General features: G+C 43.2%; 1 protein-coding gene across 1 annotated transcript; it reads right to left on the bottom strand.

The window, feature by feature from the left end:
• Positions 1 to 512: 512 nt before the first annotated feature.
• On the bottom strand, positions 513 to 19,123 carry DEDD2 (death effector domain containing 2). Its single transcript, XM_088453176.1, has 5 exons — positions 18,977 to 19,123; positions 11,550 to 12,065; positions 9,896 to 10,006; positions 9,563 to 9,691; positions 513 to 2,269 (listed from the first exon to the last, which is right to left on the bottom strand). The coding sequence occupies exons 2-5, from the start codon at positions 11,995 to 11,997 to the stop codon at positions 1,896 to 1,898; spliced, it is 1,062 nt and encodes a 353-aa protein (XP_088309302.1). The 5' UTR covers positions 11,998 to 12,065; positions 18,977 to 19,123; the 3' UTR covers positions 513 to 1,895.
• Positions 19,124 to 19,422: the final 299 nt, after the last annotated feature.

Raw genomic sequence — 19,422 nt, 5'->3', positions numbered from 1 at the left:
CCTGTAGAATAGATGAAGTCCCATGATGCAGTTGCTCTCAGTCAGTGATAGGCTGGGAGGGCGCTTTGCACCATGACATCACATGCAAGCTCGCAACCAATCAATGACAAAGCAGCCACATCACAGGACTCCAGCTCTTCTGAACCTGGGAGGGGACTGGATAACTAGTGCACCATTAAGAGACGCCTTTTCTGATCACCGCTGTGCGACTAATACAAGTAATAACAGGAGGGGTGGGAGTAAAGAGAGGATTGTTAGGGACAGACTAGGAAAAAGCAAAGCATATGGGGGAGTGGGGAGACATTGACAGCTGGAATACTTTTGCACAGGAGGGACCTACCCAGTCCTATTTTCTAACTTTAGTTGTATTCTATGTAGCGTTCAATCTACCTTCAGCAACAGAAAAAGAAATATATGAGGGGGGTAGGTTCAGAAAGCAAGTGACAGAGGGCACAATTTATTTACACTTCACTAGATGCAAATAAGAAAGACTACAGGAGTCGGAGAGTGGACAGTATTTTTTTTTTTTTTATTTACAAGAGATTTATAAATACTTTTTGTATTACAAATACATTTACAAAGATTTCCCTGAAAGCTTCATATTTACACAAAAAAAAAAAAAAAAAAACATCCCTTTTAGTTGGGATCCAGTAGAAAGAGCAAGGATTAATAAAAAGTCAAGATATGGGAAGTAGCTGAATAACACAACAAGGATTGGTCTCATCACATCACACTCCTTGAGAAAGATGTACAGGAAGAACCCTCTGTGTGTTGCAGTACATTGGCACTTCTCTGCTAGCATCAAACAGGATTACAAGTCTAGTGATGTACCCGTAATCTACACATAATGCAGGCAGTCCCAGCTTACCCATTAACCATGAACTATCCAGATCATGGAAGGGACCTTAATATCTCCACACAAACTGATAGGCTAGATATTTCTTCTGCACACAAAATGCAAATTTACACTATGTGTAGACAAGAGATTTACTTTAAATAAGTCCCTACTAGAGCACTGTCTGTAGTTCCCATCCCCAGGTGTGGGTAGATACACAAGTGGATCCTGTGATAAAGCCTGGAGGTAGAGTATGCACATGTCAGACAGGAAGCTTCAGAGTGTACCCAGCTGTCAGAGGAACAAATAACTTCACCACAATGGCCTCTAACCTGCTCCTTGCCATGGTTTTATTCCTACAGCTCTCCTTTATTTTTACACATTTCCCAAAATATTAATTTGTTACAGTAAATCCAGACTTCCAAAAAATAAACTTTCCATGGATGGAAGATAGATAAAGAAAAGCAAAGCTTTGAAGCCATATATTATTCGTCTTTATAGGTCTCACAAATTATCTCAAAAGTGTCCACCACAGTTACAACAGCAACGTTGCTTACGTTTGTAAATGAAGGACTGAGTGCACCTTGAGACAAGTAACAAACAAAAAAAAAAAAAACCCCAAAAAAACACTGATAGCCAGTGCCAGAGTGTGAAGAGGCAACAAACTTTCCCGCTACAGCTGAAAACTACAGAACGGCCCTTGTAATGACAATCTTTACAAACCATTCCTAGGAATTCCTGTTTCCTGGCAACAGGTGAATTATCACACTATTTTCTACCTGAAACCATCAAGTCAGTCCTGTCTCGGCCCAGCAGTGTTACATTGTAGGTTTTCACAGCTGACATAACTGCTACGGAGCTTTTTACCTATTTACATCTCTCTCTAATTAACATTTTTCAAGTACTAATCTACTCATCAGACAGATAAGCACAGATGTGGAAGGGGAATAATCAACCCAGTTGAAACTCTTTAAATAATCTGTATTCCTGGTGACCAGCAGGCACAGTAATATACTAATGCACTCCAGAGCACAAAATAGTCTCTAGTTTCCAGGTCAGTTCAACCCGATGGCTGAAAGACGTTCTCCAGCAGCAGTCTCCGGCCTTCCTCATAATCGTCCTCGTCTACGTTGACAAGTAGTTGTATGGTCTCCTGTCCTACGGCTTCTTTCAGGGAGTCTGTGATAAAAACTCCTTTCAGAGCCTCCAATAGGGAGCCATTCATATAGTCTGTCCAGAAGGCATCCAGGTAAGATAGCTCTGAGAACTTTATGTCACAGATGATCGAGCCAAGGTCTCGGGATTTTAGCACAGTGTTGGACTGGCTAAACAGATCAAACTGCTTCTCCAGTGGATCCTCCTTCATAGACAGTACATTCTGACTCAGGATAGAGTCGTGCTGGCAGTATTCAGCCCGGACACGCAATCTGATTCCTGGAAAGAGGAGGCCGGTACAGGGAAGAGGTGGAGAATAAAAACAAAGAAACACCAGGGTCCATTAATATAATACATACAAAGAATTCTACACCATTGTCATGCAACACTTAAAATGTACAAGTTACCCTTCAAGATATGAAGGACCAGCAAAGCTATAAGAGGCTCTAGAGCATTGAAGGAGCACATTGGAGTTACCAGATTGCAGCCAATATCTTTATTTATTTTTAAATCTACAATAAAGAACATGTATCCCCCTTTTCCAACACTGACAACAAGAGTTTAAGCAATGATACATATCCCACTTCTCATCTTTCACAGCAATTGTGTGTATTTTAGGAAATATGGTTGCAACACTGAATGGCTCTTGTTAAGACATGAATCAAATAGCTTTTACTGGATTTTTAATTACATTTTATAGCTACAAAAATAATTAAAAATTTGAAGGCCTGACCAAAATCCATACAACGTAAAGGATAATTCCATCTTTAAAGAGTATCTGTAGTAAAGTTAAATCTTTTCCAAAAATGTTATTTTTTTTTCTTAACAGTGACCCCCACAAATCGCTTATGTAGGAGCTTCTGTGAATACCAGTAGAAGCTTTTCTGGCTGTGTGTCTTTTTAAAAAAAAGCATTTGTAGTGTGAGCAGCGTAGCTTGCAGTGTTAAAACTGCACTCAGCGCAATGATTGTGGAGAAACTACAATTCACATAAGTCAGTGAAAGCATGCCTCCAGTAACACAACTAAACACCATCATCTGTCTGTGCCCCGTGACGTTCTGCCAGATAATGAATGAATCATGCAGCACAGATCTAACACCTGCATACAAGGTAATACGAAATGGAGTTGGGAGCGAGAGAAGGTGAGCCGTACTGTGTCATAGCTAAATATCAATGATACCCAGAGGAACCACACTAAGTATTACTACTGGAAATCAGGAATCATTGGATCTTCTACATGAAGGCTCACAGGTACAATATGTAGGTTTGGACCAAATATATATTTCATGGAAGTCATTGCTTGAAAGTGGAATTATCCTTTAAAATGGGTGAACATATATGTTGTTACATACGCTTACAAGTGAACTTTTTCTCTCTTTATTTTTTCTCTTTTCTTGTTGAAGGTCAACCTGCAGAAGTATTCAACCGAGAGTGCAAAATAGAACAATTTGGTTGTCTCCACACAAAAATGACATCACCCCAAAGTTCAAAGTCATGAAGGGGAGTAGGAACCCGAAATTTGCTGCTTATCAGAAAGGATACACCAGTTTGTCCGATGTTAGAGGGTCTGACAATACAACAAACCCTCTTCAGAATATTTTTACCTCCGATTATAAAGTAACCCCAGCAGGTCATGTTTTCAGGACTTTTGTGAGTGTGAAAGCAGGTGAGAATCATGAATCCAGTAAAATAAATTCTGTGCATGACAGAAATCCTGGAAATGGTACCTGTTGGGGTACTTGAGGATTGCCGTTGAAAACCACTAGAATAAAGTATTACATAAGAATTCACTTAATAAAGTTACGGTTGTTGTGGAGTATAAATGAACAAGAGGGTTATCAATGACTACTGTTATGCTTATGCTGAATACAGGCAAAACGATTTCTAGGTGTACATCATCATACAAGGTACAGCCAATTGTGCACAGGTCGTAAGTTACAGGAGATACCAGTGATTGCTGACAGGTTTTTTTATTTGGGGGGGAGATAGCAACTGCAGTGCATGTTACTGAACTTGTTACAGAAATGAGATCAGATTGTGATGCTTCTTAGAAAAAAAAAAATCTTCGCAACATTCTTAATCATACACAGACCTGTAATATTAAACGTTTATTTATACATTGGGTTTGAATTTACTTCTTAATTCTATTGTGACTGAAGATGACATGAACTGACAATGAAATACATATGCATGTTTTAGGTCTTGGTTAATGTCAATAAAGTTGAATTGAATTATACAAGAACTATAAAAGATATGAACCAAGTCATATTAAACCTAACAGCAATGCAGAGAGATTAGAAACCTAAGGTCTTCGTTTATTAATGCTAAATATTTCATTGTACACAGGGAGAAGTTTAAAAAAATTTAGATTCTGTGGATACATATTGTGGCTTTAGACGGGTATCATCTGGTTCACCCATAAGTCAGGCGGAGGTCTTCAGTGTTTTGTACTGAAACATTTATAAGATTTAGCTGCAGTGATTTAAGTTTCGCAAATTCAGGAGACCTCAGAGTATGGGCTAGGTCTGATATTGGATTGTTAGGAGAACAATGTTTAGCAATGCAGTCACAGGAGGCTGCCTTTAAGTTTAGGACACTTCCTCCATTGGTGAACAATAGCATCTTAACACTTATGTCCTATTTCCCAGCAAGGTGTGACAGGCATGTGTCTTGTTTGACAGGATTTGCTTTAACGCTTGCATTAAACAATTCCATCCCATAGATATAAATAATATGTTTCACTATCACAGACAGACCTGCCTTTTCAGGGTAGTTCCACCAATATAGGATGCACGGAACGTATCAATGCTCTTCGAGTCCTGAGCCCTAAGCACAGTTACTGGCAGAAATTAGCACATTCAAACCACTGGAACATGGAATCTGGTCTTACTGGTTACATTAACCAATAAATTGGGTCCTGCGCATGTGTGCCAAATTGAATGGGATGTTACACAAGGGCAAAATGCTAACAAATCAATGGATGGATGCAGAACTGAAAAGTCTTGCCTGTCTGCGATGACCATAATAAACCTTCTCCAAGTACATACAATAAAAAACAAACATAAAATTCAAATTTAAAATTGCTTCAGTTTTCCATTTGTTACTTTCACATGTATAGTAGTGTAATAGCAATGAACAAATTGTCTACCAATTACTACAAACCAAGGGCTATATAAACAATTGTTATATAAGCTTGTGTAAAAGAAATTTAAAGGCTAACAATTTCCTGGACTGTGAGAAATCAAACTGGTGACCCACTGAGCTTTGTGACAACAAGGGGGGGTAGAGACTTTTTTGTTGAATAAATCATCCCCTTCATCCATGGCACCATACATGTAACCATTTCTATAGTGTGCACTGCACCACTGTTATCTGGAAGCAGTACTAGACTATTATACAGTCTAACAATAACTAATACCACCACCTGCCTCAGTGATGCCATAAGCTTGCAGTGAATGAATAGGCTGAATGTTGGACACGATGATACAGCCTATGCAGTTGCTTGGGACTAGTACATTCGCTGAATGCCTGGATTTATTGGTTCAGCTAACAAATGTCCGTCTCCACTTAGCGCATGCAGCAGCCATAATTTTGATTGCTTAATTCATCTGACAATATCTAGGCAAACGGCATGTTTTGGCCAAGTTATGTGGAGAGGCTTCTAGTTTTCAGCTTATAAAAAATTGGTTTATTGCCAGCAAGTCACCAGTCTGAGCCTTGCATAAGCACCAGTATAATACAGTCCCTTACACTCGTGCAGCCAAGCAAAATGGTAGATAGGTTACTCTTTATTATATAACACCACAAAATAAAAGAAAGCCCAAAACACTTGACTTTAGCATTTAAGACAATGAGTGTCCATGGTTGAGATAGGTATCATATCTGATGAGTGGAGCAGCTTGTATAAAACAGCGCAGACTGAAGCAGAAACAAACAAGCTTGTATTTTTGCTCCCACGTTTACCATTGAGTCGCAGTGCCAGGCTGTCAGAGCAGCATTATAATGCCTTTTCCATTGGCCGTCTTAACTGTGAACCGAGAGAGACAGATTGAGCTTTTGACAAAACACACAGAACATTTCTTTTCTAAAGTAGCAAGTTATTCACTTTCACGACAGGTTTTTCCTTTTTTTTTTTTTTTAATTCTTTGTAAAACAAGAGATTTATCATTTAAAAAAAAATAATTAGCAATAAAATCAACTAAAAGTGGAAAAATATAATTGTTTCTTTTTTTTTAAATAAAAAAATAAAAAAGGGGGTCCAACAAGGATTCTGCATGTGCACAAAGAGCAGGCAATCTATCTGTTCTACACAATTCTAGTATACGCCATTGACGGCCACTAACTTTAAGCAAAACGGGGGAGTGCTCAAAGCGGGATGAAAACGGGAACATTTCATTTAATATCAGCCGCTGCCAGTTAGGTGAACATTGAGTAGGGACAGGGAGCAGAATTCTAAACACCACTCTCCCAACTCAAAACGTTTAACAGAGTATCTATCAGTTTCCAGTATGCGGATCCTGTATGCGCATGCAGAGAGGAAGAGACGCAGGTGGTCACGTTGTGCTGAGGTCTAGGGATTTCTATCTGACGCAAGCGGCTCTCGCGTGCAGTAGGCTTACATTTACCTTATCTTTATCGTACGCTTGTAACTTTTGAAGGGTAGAGACCATGATCATTTCCTTAACAGAGAGATTTTCTCTCTTAAGCATCAACCTTTGCTCAGTAAACCTGGAATTTAAATTTTAGAGAAAGTCGACTGTAGAGAATAAACAAACACCATGACATTGCAGAGGATACGTATAGGAGCAGCACTGGAAGGTGAAACAAAGGAAAACACCTTCAAAGTGATCAAGTTCATGTATATTTTGTCCACTTCTAATCAGCACCTGTCACCATGCTATTAATAGGAGAAACCATAGAAATAACGGCTCCATACATATATCTTTTACAAAGCATACATAATAATGGATGCTTTAATATAAAAAAAATTTAATAAAATAGAGAAATAAGAGTAGAAGTCCATATAAGACCTCTTTATAAGAAATCAAAAAAAATCTTCCTGTGCAAATTAGAGCTCATTTAAAGTATGAAATTGGTTTCTAATGAGATATGGGTAAATTAAGACATATAGGGCTCGATTCAATTCAGAGAGATGCTGAATAGCCCCGGGAGGAGCTCCCAGGGCTATTCAATTCACTACGCTGTTTGGTCCGACTACAGGATTTCTCGCACCACCGAGGAGAAAATCAGACAAAAGTGGCGGCACCCCCCCGCCACTGTTTTCCTGCTTAGCGCGGCACTGACAGCCTCACGGCCAGCACTTTAGTCGCGAGAACCAGCATTCTCTGACTTAACTGGCAACTGTAGTACCAAACAGTGCAGTGAATTGAATGGCTCCAGGAACTCCTTCCCAGGGCTATTTAGCATGGCGCTGAATTGAATCGAGCCTTAAGTAGTGTAGTATGACTTTTTTACTCTTACTTCCAAACCATGTCATACTTCATAAAGAACAAGACCGTGACAGCGCCATAACCAGGATAGAATGATGGAGCTTCCAGCCACATCATACAGGTGTTTATTTAATGGTGCAATACATTTATATGCGCACCATACTACCATTGTAAAATACGTTTGTAGAGCCCAACAAACCCCTCAGAAGGCAGTTTTTAATATATTAAAAATACACACATTTTTTTACTAATATCCAACATACATACACTATCTGGCACAAGATACTCGCTCCTTTTTTTTTTTTTTTTTTCTGTGCACCAAAGAATGTTTTGCAAGTGCTGAATTGAAGAACACAATACATTGCATTTAAACGCTTGATCTTTAGATGTATGTCTGTTTTTGTTTTTTTTTAGGAGTTGTTTTTTTTTTTTTATTTGAATATACCGAAAGGCTATCTAGTAGATACAGTTTTCTATACTTAAGTGGTCATAGTAGACAACATGCAATGAATCTCTCCAGCAATAGAAAATCCTACAATCCCTGTTCCCATCACTGTCACAGGGGCCTGCGGAACGCTACATTGTCACACAGCCCCGTCTGTCAGTGAGAGATGGTTAGAGAAAGGAAAAAAAAAAAAACACGACACGGAAGAGGTGAAAGGTCTTACTGTTTTGTCCACGTAGTACAGGTATGAAGATTTGTTTTATGTATTTACTAGTGTAATTAGTAAATGTCTTCTTAAGCTCTCATTTCCTGCAACTGTCAAAATGTGAGAGACGTTGGAGCAGAGACAAGTTAGACAAGACACATCAGACTGGCACCTTGTTCTAGAGAAAGCAATGAATGGGTGGCTAACAGACTTGCACGGTGTAATGATCAATAGTAAGATCTGATTTAATAGCTGAATTAGTACTTTACAGTAAAGGCGCATTAGATAACAGCAATACAGCAGCAAGCTTTTGATCGGCCTGTCTACATATTGGAAACTCTGTGGTGGCTGTGTGTGTGTACGAAGCATGGTAAAGTCATGGGCTGTGGGGGTGCCAGGACATGGTTTCATTTAATCAGAATTCTCTCAGCTTAAGCACCCTAGCAACTACATACCAACCTCACGCAGAAGACAAAAGTTAAAGCTGCGCGTCTCATTTTCTCAAGTTTTTTAGTTGTGTCCTTGAAGGACCGGAACCTATTAATTGCCAGAAGGCTGCAACATTGTGTCGAGTTGTTTAGATAGTGGTTGCTTAAAACTCGTCTTGCACCGCCGCAAGCAAGAACCCAGCAATTTCTGCTGCACTCTCCTCCCACTAGCCGCCAAAGCCTATTTCCAGATAAGCTGCATGTTGTTCACTAAGGAACGAGAGGATAATGGTCAGGCGCAAGGCTCGAGGAAGATGGCCTTGATAAGGGACCTTTCAGTAGTGTGTTTTTGCGGGATATCACACTTAAAAGTAAATTCAGCTCTAGGAGACATTTAATGACAAACAGCATACCATAGACTGAGTAGGTTAAGACACCTAACAGTGTGTATAGGACTATTACTCCACTATACTGCTATCTTCATATGGTCAAGTGCTTGATGCTGTGTTTTTTGCTCCAGCGTAACACTATAAAGGGTGACGTCACCACACTTCACTAGGCAGGAAATGACAGATCAGTGTGTGATCAGCACAGAGAGTGCAGCTTGCAATGCAGACATACCATCCGGTTAGAGCAATTGTGAATTAGCAGCTTTGGGAAGCATGAGGCAGAGATTTGGTCCTCTAGACTCTGCCATGGCACTACGTACTTTAGACACTAATCCATGCAGCGTCAGTTAACACACATGGTCATTTAGCTTTGGGGTCAATTAGAAGAGATGAAGTCACTACCAGCTAGAATTACTTTGCAGTAAGTGAGGAAACCATTAGTGGCCAGACACTAGGGTATTTCACTTTACAAAGACTTAGCGTATGAGACACTGACAGAAACAAACTAAGCAGCGCATTAAATAGACAAATCGGTGGTCTTGCTGAGCTGTGGAACATTGGGTGACTACACATGGAAACGGTTCCCCATCAGGTTATGGATGAGGGATTACTGAAGGCTGATGGACACATACATGAGAGATATGACTATACTTACCACATGTTACTTTGGTCTGAGCAGTCTCGGCCTGCGGGGGGACATCATTGCTCACTTTGTTCTTTTTAGGTCTTGGGCAGCGACCTCTCTTTACATTTCCTACTCTCTTCCTATTGTTGCCATTAGAACCTGTGAAAATCATATGTTTTACATCCAATGCTCCAACCATTTTACAGAACAAAACCAAACACATGAAACTCAAAGATCACCCCACTCCCCTCTCAAGTGTCAAAGTATTGTTGTGTTATTAATGCCAATCCCAGCTGGCATGTAATCAAAGTATTGTTGTGTTATTAATGCCAATCCCAGCTGGCATGTAATCAGGCATTTTACCTGTTTCCCAGTTTTCTTCAGTGGTTTGTGAGGGTGTCTGGTTTAAACATCCATCCATCTGTTTGCCAGAGTCTATGACGGAAGGACCACATGTATACCTCTCTGGGGATACTGTAGAGGAAAAAAAAAACTAAAGAGAAATAGCTTTGATACAAAGTTACTCTAGACCACAGGTTCTCAAACTCTGTACTCAGGACCACAAAATGCATTTTTTCCAGGTCTCCTCACAGAATCATAAAGAGACATTTTAAAATATCCACAGATGGAGCAAATTATTTCTGAGTAATGAGTACACCTGTGCACCTGCTTGGTGAGCTGGAAAATGTGAACTGTGTGGGGTCCTGAGGACAGAGTTTGAGAACCACTGCTCTAGACTTTACAAGACACAATAAGTGTCTCTAAATTACAGACCCTTAGTTTATATAGTCCTCACTTACTAACTAAAATCCACAGATCTTTTTTCTTGAGGGCACAAATGTTCCCTCTCCAGTGGCTAAAAGGGGCACACACCTAGGGCTATATTTAAACAAGGCGATCACCTCTATAGTGAGCGTTGTCGGCTCAGTAAGTGGACCAAATATAATCAGAGAAAATGGACTGGTCAGAGGATAACCTGGGACAGGATACTGCTTGGGTAAAACAGGACCTCATATGATGCAATATGCTTTAATATGACAAAAATTACCTATAATGACCACACCATGCGTGGTCCAACATATGATAGAAGACTTACCAATAACCGCATCACCCCTTTACCTAATAATATACCTGGAAACTGATTCATATATAGGACTACAGCGTTTCTCACAACTTCACTGGTGTCCCTGCTGCTGAACACAAGTCTTCCAATGGTCAGCATACAAAAGCAGCAGGGTCATTCACCCAATGACCATCGTAACTAGACAAGCGAGCACAAACAGGCTTAGGTGAGATGAACATGTGCGGAGGGTGCAGTGACATTTTAATGGAGGGAAGCTCGAAAAGTTAATATCAATATCGGGTCCTGCTTCATTTCTTTGATGTCACAGAGTAACTTCCGAAAATACCTGACAACCATCATGTCGACCATGGCTGGAGCTAACAAGCTATAAAAGGTAGGTCCCTGGCTAGATAGATTTGCCAAATATAAGCTGACTTGGGAGCATGGTAATGACTCTCACTGCAGCTGCGCGCTGCTGTGCCTTCCTAAACATAGGATTTAGGGCTCTATTTACTAAGCCTTGGATGGAGATAAAGTGAAAGGATATAAGGTACCACCCAATCAGCTCCTAACTGCCATGTCATAGGCTGTGTTTAAAAAGTGACAGTTAGGAGCTGTTTCTTTATCTCCATCCAAGACTTAGTAAATAGACCCCTTAGTTACAGTACAGTTTCATCTCTCAACAGGAGGAAGTTGTGCACAGGTCTGATACATCAGCTTTACAGCATTACTATGAAGGGGAAGGGGGAGGGGTTATCAAACCTTGGAGAGAGAAAGTGGAGAAGTTGCCGATAGCAACTAATCAGTTTCTGTCATGTATCTAGTACAGTCTATAAAATGACACACTGAAGCGGTTTGGTTGCTATGGGCAACTTCTCCACTGTATCTCTCTCGAATGTTAGATGCCTTTCCCCCGATGTGTGTCCTGTGAAGTATGCAGGACTATGTCCTTACCTGTACGGGGCCTTTTCTGAGAGACATACGGGAGGAGGTCATGTCGTGTTAATACCCGCAATAATTGGAGGAGGTGTGTGAAGTTGGTCTCATCGCATTTTCCCCGCCGCTCCAGCTCAAGTAGCAGCTCAGTGCCATTTTTAGATCTCCATAAATCGGAAGTGTATAAATCATTGGTTTTAGTGCCACGGTTCCACCTCTGCCACGCAGCCAGCAAGGCACTATTAGGCACTTCGTCCGCTTCTTCCACTGTCCAGATTCGAGGGTCCAGAGGGTGGGTAAAGGAATGGCATTCATTCAACAGGAAAGACAGGGCATCAATATCACTCTCTGTTAACTGAGAGCCAATGACATCAAACATACGGTGCAGGGAGAGCATGCCATAGTACTCCAGGCATTCCTCCTCCTCCCAGGGCTGACAGAGCACGGCCTTCCTGATTCCAGCCATTCAGAAGCTCAACACAAGAAGACTGACAAACAATTCAACAGCTGCTGTCAGATGCAGGACAACAGAGTCTAAAAGGGAAGTAGAGCAAAACAGCAAAATGATTAGTGCCCAGGAACAGCTACCATGATATAGGTGTGTATGAAATATATAAACACACATTTATACATGTCTGCTGAGGAAGTTCTGGCTTTGTAAAGCATAGTCAGCTGCAGCCAAGTTACCAGAGACTCGTTAGAGCAGGTACAATACAGATTTTCAACCATTTTTATAATGGGAACAATCACTTTACCTGTTCAAAACTGCTGTCCTCTTTAGCCCACACACTAAACAGAACAAACTGAAAATTAGACCAAATATAGCATGTGATGTGAATTGCCCTCTGCCTTATAAGTCAGTGGTGTAAACTACATACTAGCAAAAGGGAACCAGCCACTATCATCTGGAATATTTTAGGGTGCATGAGGCAGTGTGAGCACTTCGTATCAGCTACATAACTTCCATTATTTTATAGTCAGGTAGCATCTATGCCACTATACTGTGAACCACTTCCCCGTGCCTAGCTGTCACCAGCGTTCATCATATAGAGGACAGTCCCCCTCACATCATCTACTCCACCCCTCCTCATTTAGTCACTGCTCTCATTAATTAGCCGTCTTCTCCTCCAGTCATTACAGACATGGAAATGCATTCCTGCTTCCTACCATCTTCCCTTTGCTCTCCACTTGCACAGTCCTCATCTCTCTGTGGTAACTGCACCAGCTCCATGACACAAACACCCCTCAGTAAAAGGACCCCTTTAGGTCAGGCGAGGGGAGCATAGCAGAGCCAAATAAGGAACACACCTGCTTTCTTTTTACTACTGTATCTTCCATATTCAAGTCACGGCTCCTACAGAAGACGTAAGCACTCCTTTGATGCAGCTTTGGGAAGATACACTGAGATTTAATAAGAGGTTCTCTCAGCAAATGCTGCATGGGGCCCTGTGTGTGTTTTTTTTTTTTGAAAGCAACAGAAAGCTGTAAGGATTTACTACCACTGCACTGTGAATTGAATTCTTAATGATCAATAAACCAGGAGTAATCCCATCCATAAGCCGCTCATTAATCACTACTGACTTCATTACCCCACACGCGAATCATATATATTCACCATCCTGACAAACGTGTCTTAATAAGGACACGGAAAATATAGCGCATTTCTGTCAATCTATAAATATACAAGAGGTGTTAATTCAGCACTGCTCTGATCAATGATGTCTGTACAACTGTTAATATTAATCCAATACCCTTGTGTGTCTTTCTCACACAGCTAAAGCTCACACAGCTTCAGCCGTAGACTCACTTGTAAGAGGATTCTAACCTATTTTCTGTCACAGGACTGTCAATACACACACACACACACACACAGCCTGGATTAATCAGGCCTACACCATGACACATACAAGTGGTACTAGGAAAAAGAAATATCATGCGAGACTAGGAGTTAGCCATGACATAACAGTGCGGGAGAGGTCTAAATACATTTTACATTAAAATTGCGATATGTAGCTGTTATCAATTTCAGTTCCCTGCAGTCATAACAAGGGGTGGGGGGAGGATTTGGATTGTTTTATGCTGCCACAACTCCTGTATCAAGTGACCGGGAGCTATTCAATTGTTTGTGCTCGCACTATCCTTAGGTGACAAATGGAAATCCACCCAGGGCCAGCCATTTGGGCAGCGTGCCCAGTAGTTTGCCACGGGTTTAGCCACTGTGAGCTGCTAATCCTGATGCATTTGGGTGCTATAAGTAATGGGCACTCGCACCCAGCGGCACAATCGCCTGTCACTTTAGACAAGAGCTGTATGCGCAAGAGGACAATTGGATTTCCCCCAACAGTTCCATGCTCTAGGCATGGCAGTTTCTGGCTAACCAGAGTAGAATCTAGGAAATACCATCTATCGAAGTAACTTTACAGCATCTTGCGCCATCTTTAAGGGCACAAACATGCAGGCAGTTTTGAACAACCTTGTGAAGAATGCCTTGCATTCAATTCAATGTACATCATATAAATGGCTCATTCATTAGAGACTGCGTGCAAGATTTGCATATATAGTTGAGAACAATGATCACTTGTGCTGTACCCTATTAGCCATTGTTGATTGATTTAAAAAAACACCAGCACGTAAACTTATCTAACACTACCATTTCTCATCATCTGGCATAACTGTAGGATGCCACCTCAACTATCATGTTATCCACAAACATAAGAAAGTCTGTATTCTGCAAAATATGGAAACCAATCCATCTCCACTTTCCAGGTACTCTAAAGCTGGGTACACACCAGGCCGACCCAACGACTGGCTTATCCAATCGTTCATCTGATGTGTCTGCACTAACATCACAACTGGCCAGGTATTTAAATTTTCCCGCCCAGTTGAGAGGTCAGTCACTGGCAGAGGTCCCTGCAACTGAAAGTCAAAATCTTCCCCATAAAAATGTGGGGCGCAGGCAGTTGAAGCCTACCCCCCCCCCCCCATCCCCCACCCCTCCTATGAAAAGGAGGAGGACTGGTAGAATGTAAGCTCTCATTGGCATTGCCATCTCCCACCCTATGGGACAATTTCAAATACACTAGAACTGCTGTGGCATATTTATCTGCCCATAGGCTGATTCTGCTCGCACAGTAATAGGTGAGCAGGATCAGCCTTTTGTTGTAAATGTACGGACCCATTCTGACGGCTTGCACAATTGCTTGAATCTGCTCACGTCCCCTCCACACTCAGTCTACCAGGTAGATCCCTATTATATATTATTCTAATTGTATGCTATTTACTAACACACATGGAATCCGACACTATAGGTGTGCTAGCTTTAATTATTCGCATATAACATTCTTAAATAATCATATGTGCTACTATGCTCAATTGCATTGTTTAACTGTTATGTTTGATTATTCATACATAACATCACAATGAATTTACCAAGTTACAGAATCCGTGGCACGCTACAAATAAATGATAATTAGGTAATCCAAAGCTACAAGCCAGTGCGCAAAGAGAATGAAAATGCATTTAGAAAAGGAATGAGCAAGGCAAAGACCTTAAAATAAAAAAGTAGCCAGTGTTAGGCCTCACTGACAGAATGCAGGTGCCTGCAGGGCCCTCAAAAAAAAGATTTAGTAGATTAATAGCTGTATACAGGGGTTGGGTATGAAATCCCTGTGGTCAAAATGACAACAGAGGCACCCGGATGCTGGGAATCCCGACAGGGATCAAGTAAGTATGTTAACCCTCCCTTCTTGCACTCTAAGACTCCTTATCAGTGCCGAAACCTAAAGTGGTGCCTAACCATATCCCCCCCCCCCCCCTCCCAAAGCCTAACTCTAAACTCCCCCCGTGGTAGCTGAAGCTACCACCCCCCACAGCTAAGGGCACCCCGGCATATTTTTGATCGGGATGCTGTCTGTCAGGACTCTGGTGCCGGTAGGTGGCCTGGAAGCGGGATTTTGCTGCCTATGTCAAATCAAGACGGCGTCCCGGCCGTCGGTGTTTTAACTACATCCCGTCTACAAACACCTCTACCCTGTATAGAGAGCTTTTCCCTGCCTATGACAGCATCATTGCAGCAGAGGCTGTGGGCACTATCCACACTTCAGTCCATACTGGTCACCAGTGTCCTACCATACGGAAATAAAAGGTTCTTCAACCTCCAGGGTAAAATGGCATCCCTTAGGAGAACAACAGTCTCCCTCCACCCCATAGGCGCAAACACCAGAAGATAAGTTAACACTGCACCCGTGTGCAGTGTAAACGTGCCAACTTGGGAATAACCCGGGTCGGAGGCGCAATGTGAACACTGTCTCGGGTTGGAATAGTGTTCCAAATCTCGGGTCGGACCCGGGATTTTGGTATAAAAGGAGTAAAACTGGCTCTCTTGTCCCTCTAACCCATACTGGCAGCTACTGTCCCCCCTCCTCCCCTTATGGGAATAACAGCCTCCCTTCACCCCCACTTAGGAGACTAACTTCACCCTCTGGCCCATATTAGCAGCTACTGTCCAACCTTAGGGGAATGATTGGCTCACTTCACCCTCCAGGATATAATAAAATCCCTTAGGAGAACTTCACCCTTCACCCCAGACTGCCCACCACTGCCACCCTCCCTTAGGGAAGTAACTGACTTTCTTAACTCACTAGGCAATAATGGCAGCTACTGTCCCCCTGAGGGGAATAACTGGCTCTCTTGACCCTGAGTCTAGCCCATATTGGCAGCTACTTACCCCCCTGAGGTGAATAACTGACTCGCTTGAGCCTCAAGCCCAGCATTTCCCAAACTCATTCCACAGGGAGCACTAAGTGCATGGTTTCCATGTTTCCTAGTTGGTGCACAGGTGTAGTCATCACTGACTGATATTTTTAAAGATCCACAGGTGCAGCTAATTATTTCACTTGTGATTCTGTGAGGAGACCTGGAAAACATGCACTGTAAGGGTGCATACACACCAGGACGATATGGGCACGATTTGGCCAAAGCTATTAACCAAACCACACCAACATACATCTCTTCACTTATCTCAAAATATCTTCCAACCCGACATCTCCGTTCTGCACAAGATCTGCGTCTCTCATCCCCGCGCATTACTTGTTCCCATGCACGGTTACAGGACTTTTTTCGGGCTGCACCCACCCTGTGGAATGCCCTCCCATGCACAATAAGACTTTCCACTAGTTTCCAAACATTCAAGCGTTCTCTGAAAACTCACCTCTTTAGACAAGCTTATCAGATTCCAGGACCGCCCACCTAACTTTTTATAGCTCCCTATCTAACTCTCTTCTTATAGTAAACACCTATCTCATCTTCTCTTTCTTCAATTGAACATCCTCCTAACCCTAGGCCAACTTTCCAGTGTGATTGGATTATACAGCCCACCAAGAATATCTGCAATTGGGCTGGACCTATTTGCAATAGCACCTCTCCTTGTGTATCAACACCTATTTCCCTATAGATTGTAAGCTTGTGAGCAGGGCCCTCTTACCCTTATGTATGTCATGTATGTATGTCTTTTATAACCCAGTATAATGTTAATCTTGATTCAAATTGTAAAGCGCAACGGAATTTGCTGCGCTATATAAGAAACTGTTAATAAATAATAATAATATCATGCAGTGTGTATGCCTAATTTGCACGCTCACGTGGTCTCATGCGATATCATGTGATTGGCCGTGCTGCAGTCAACCACACAATATTGCATGTGAGGCTCTACATATTAATGAAAGACGGAACAGTGATTGTTCCGTCGTTCATGAAATCTTTTAAGTTTGTACCGGCAATCATGCAATGTCCAGGGTGAAGGCAAATCGGCCTGAACGTCACGATTGCTGGGCGTTTAGGTGTGTACCCAGCCTTAGTGCTCCCTGAGGAATGAGTTTGGGAAACACTGCGAGTCTAGCCCTTAGGGCAGGGATGGGGAACCTCATGGCATAGGGGTTGCATAAGGCCCCAGGATTCTTTTGGTCTGGACTTCGGAGCTTTCTACTGCTGGCCTCATCTGTCTAGCAAGCCAGAATCCCTTCAGCCAGAACCTATGCAGAAGTGCCACCTGGAGCGTCCTTAGGACAATTCAGACAGTCACACCACTGCCCCTACGGAGAATGCTCCGGGTATTGCTGTAATCACCGGCAATTTTGGCCCCGTCCCGTGTGCCATCACATGTAGGGGGCGTGGCCTGCACCGGGCCCGCAAATAATGTTATATATCGCAAAATGGCCCTCGGCAGAAAAAAAAAAAGGTTCCCCACCCCTGCCTTAGGGGAATAACAGCCTCCCTTCAACCCCACTTAGGAGAATAACCGTCGCTCTTCAGCCTCCGGGGCAATACTGCCAGACAATGCTCTCTCTCATCAAAAATAGTTGCTCTTCACCCTCCAGCCCATATTTTGCCAGCCAGTAGCCCCCCTTTAGGGGAATAGCAGTCACTTCACCCTCCAGACCATATTTTGCCAGTCAGTAGCCTACTTTTAAGGAAATCGCAGGCACTCTTCACCCTCTAGCTAGCACATACTGCCAGCCACTACCCGTTCTTAGAGGAATAAGTCCCCATTCTCCTTCTAATGCACACTGCCAGACACTGTGCACCGCTCCCAAAAAAAAAATAAAGAAAAAACAGCCCCCACCCGGAGGGAACAACTTACATTCCCCACAGCACACACAGACATGGCCAACAGCAGTTATTGCCCTTCCCAGCCTGGAGACAGATAATGACAGATTATCTTCAGGCACGGGGAGGACAGAACCCTGACTATCATCATTAACCCCTCAGACACCACACCTGTAATTACCCGATACCCTGTCTTCACTCAGGGCAGATAGCAGCCGCACAGCAAAGCACCATGGGTAAGTGTTACCTCACCAGATGTCAGTGTCAGGTTATCACACTGGGGAAATCAGGGGTGTCAAGTTACCCCACCATGACAAGGGGTCGGTGTCATGATACTCCACTGGGGCAGACAGGGGTCAGTGTCAGCTGGGTTACCCCACCAGGACAGCCAGGGGTCAGTGTCAGGGCCGGGTTACCCCACAGGGACGACCAGGGGTGAGTGTCAGGCCAGAGTTAGCCCATTGGGACAGCCAGGGGTCAGTGTCGGGTTACCCTGTCTGGTCAACCAGAGGTCAGTTTCAGAGCCAAGTTACCCTACCAGAGTGGCCAAGGTTCAGAGCTGGGTTACCCCACCAGGATGGCCAGGGGTGAGAGTATGGATACCCTACCAATGCGGCCAGGGATCAGTATCAGGGCAGTGTTACAGCACCAGGGCGGTCAGGGGTCAGCATCAGGTACAGGTCTGGGGGTCGCTACCTCAGACAGCTACATCATTACCTCAGAGCACACAAGCCCCCTCCCTCCGCTCACAAGTCGCCATTTTACCCACTAATATAAACCGTCAACTCATCGGACCTTCCCTGACAGAACCTCCCCAATACCGTGACAGGAAGCCCGCTTACCGCACACGGCTGTACAGACACTATTCGGGGAACGGACGCCACAGTCCGGCGGTTACCGCAGCGTTTCCCAGTTCGTCTGGTATTTTCCACCGAGCAGCGCGCAGGCGCAGGAACACGCAAACGTCACAGGAAGACGCAGGTCCCGACCCGCCCCCTACCCGCCATCTCGCGGCTGGCGCAGGCGTAGTGCTGCTAGCTAGTGCAATGAGAGTGGGAAGCGCGCTGTCACGCTGCAAGCCTTGGGTATTCCACGTGACTCACAGGGGACCTGGCGGCCAATGAACGCTGGCCTGCTCCTCTGTTTACATAAGTGTTATTCACAGAGGTCAGATACGCAGTTTACGGACTTGACGTCATTGAGACTGGAGAGCTCTGTCCAATGACTGGGAGCTCTCCCAGTCATTGAGACTGGGAGCTCTGCCACTGCACAGGCCCTGCTGGTCAAA

Source organism: Taudactylus pleione, unplaced genomic scaffold, assembly GCF_031769625.1.
Source record: "Taudactylus pleione unplaced genomic scaffold, aTauple2 ptg000572l, whole genome shotgun sequence".
Classification (NCBI taxonomy): domain Eukaryota; kingdom Metazoa; phylum Chordata; class Amphibia; order Anura; family Myobatrachidae; genus Taudactylus; species Taudactylus pleione.
The sequence above is the reverse complement of the archived record's forward strand: the minus strand, read 5'-3'. Positions and strand labels throughout refer to the sequence as shown.

Bases quoted from the DNA above. Each gene is read 5' to 3' on its own strand.
- DEDD2 (XM_088453176.1), bottom strand. From the start codon at position 11,997: ATGGCTGGAATCAGGAAGGCCGTGCTCTGTCAGCCCTGGGAGGAGGAG. The intron at 10,007-11,549 runs GTAAGGACATAG...TTTCCTCTACAG, and splicing joins TCAGAAAAGGCCCCGTACAG to TATCCCCAGAGAGGTATACA. The intron at 2,270-9,562 runs GTAAGTATAGTC...TCCTCTTTCCAG, and splicing joins TCAGACCAAAGTAACATGTG to GAATCAGATTGCGTGTCCGG.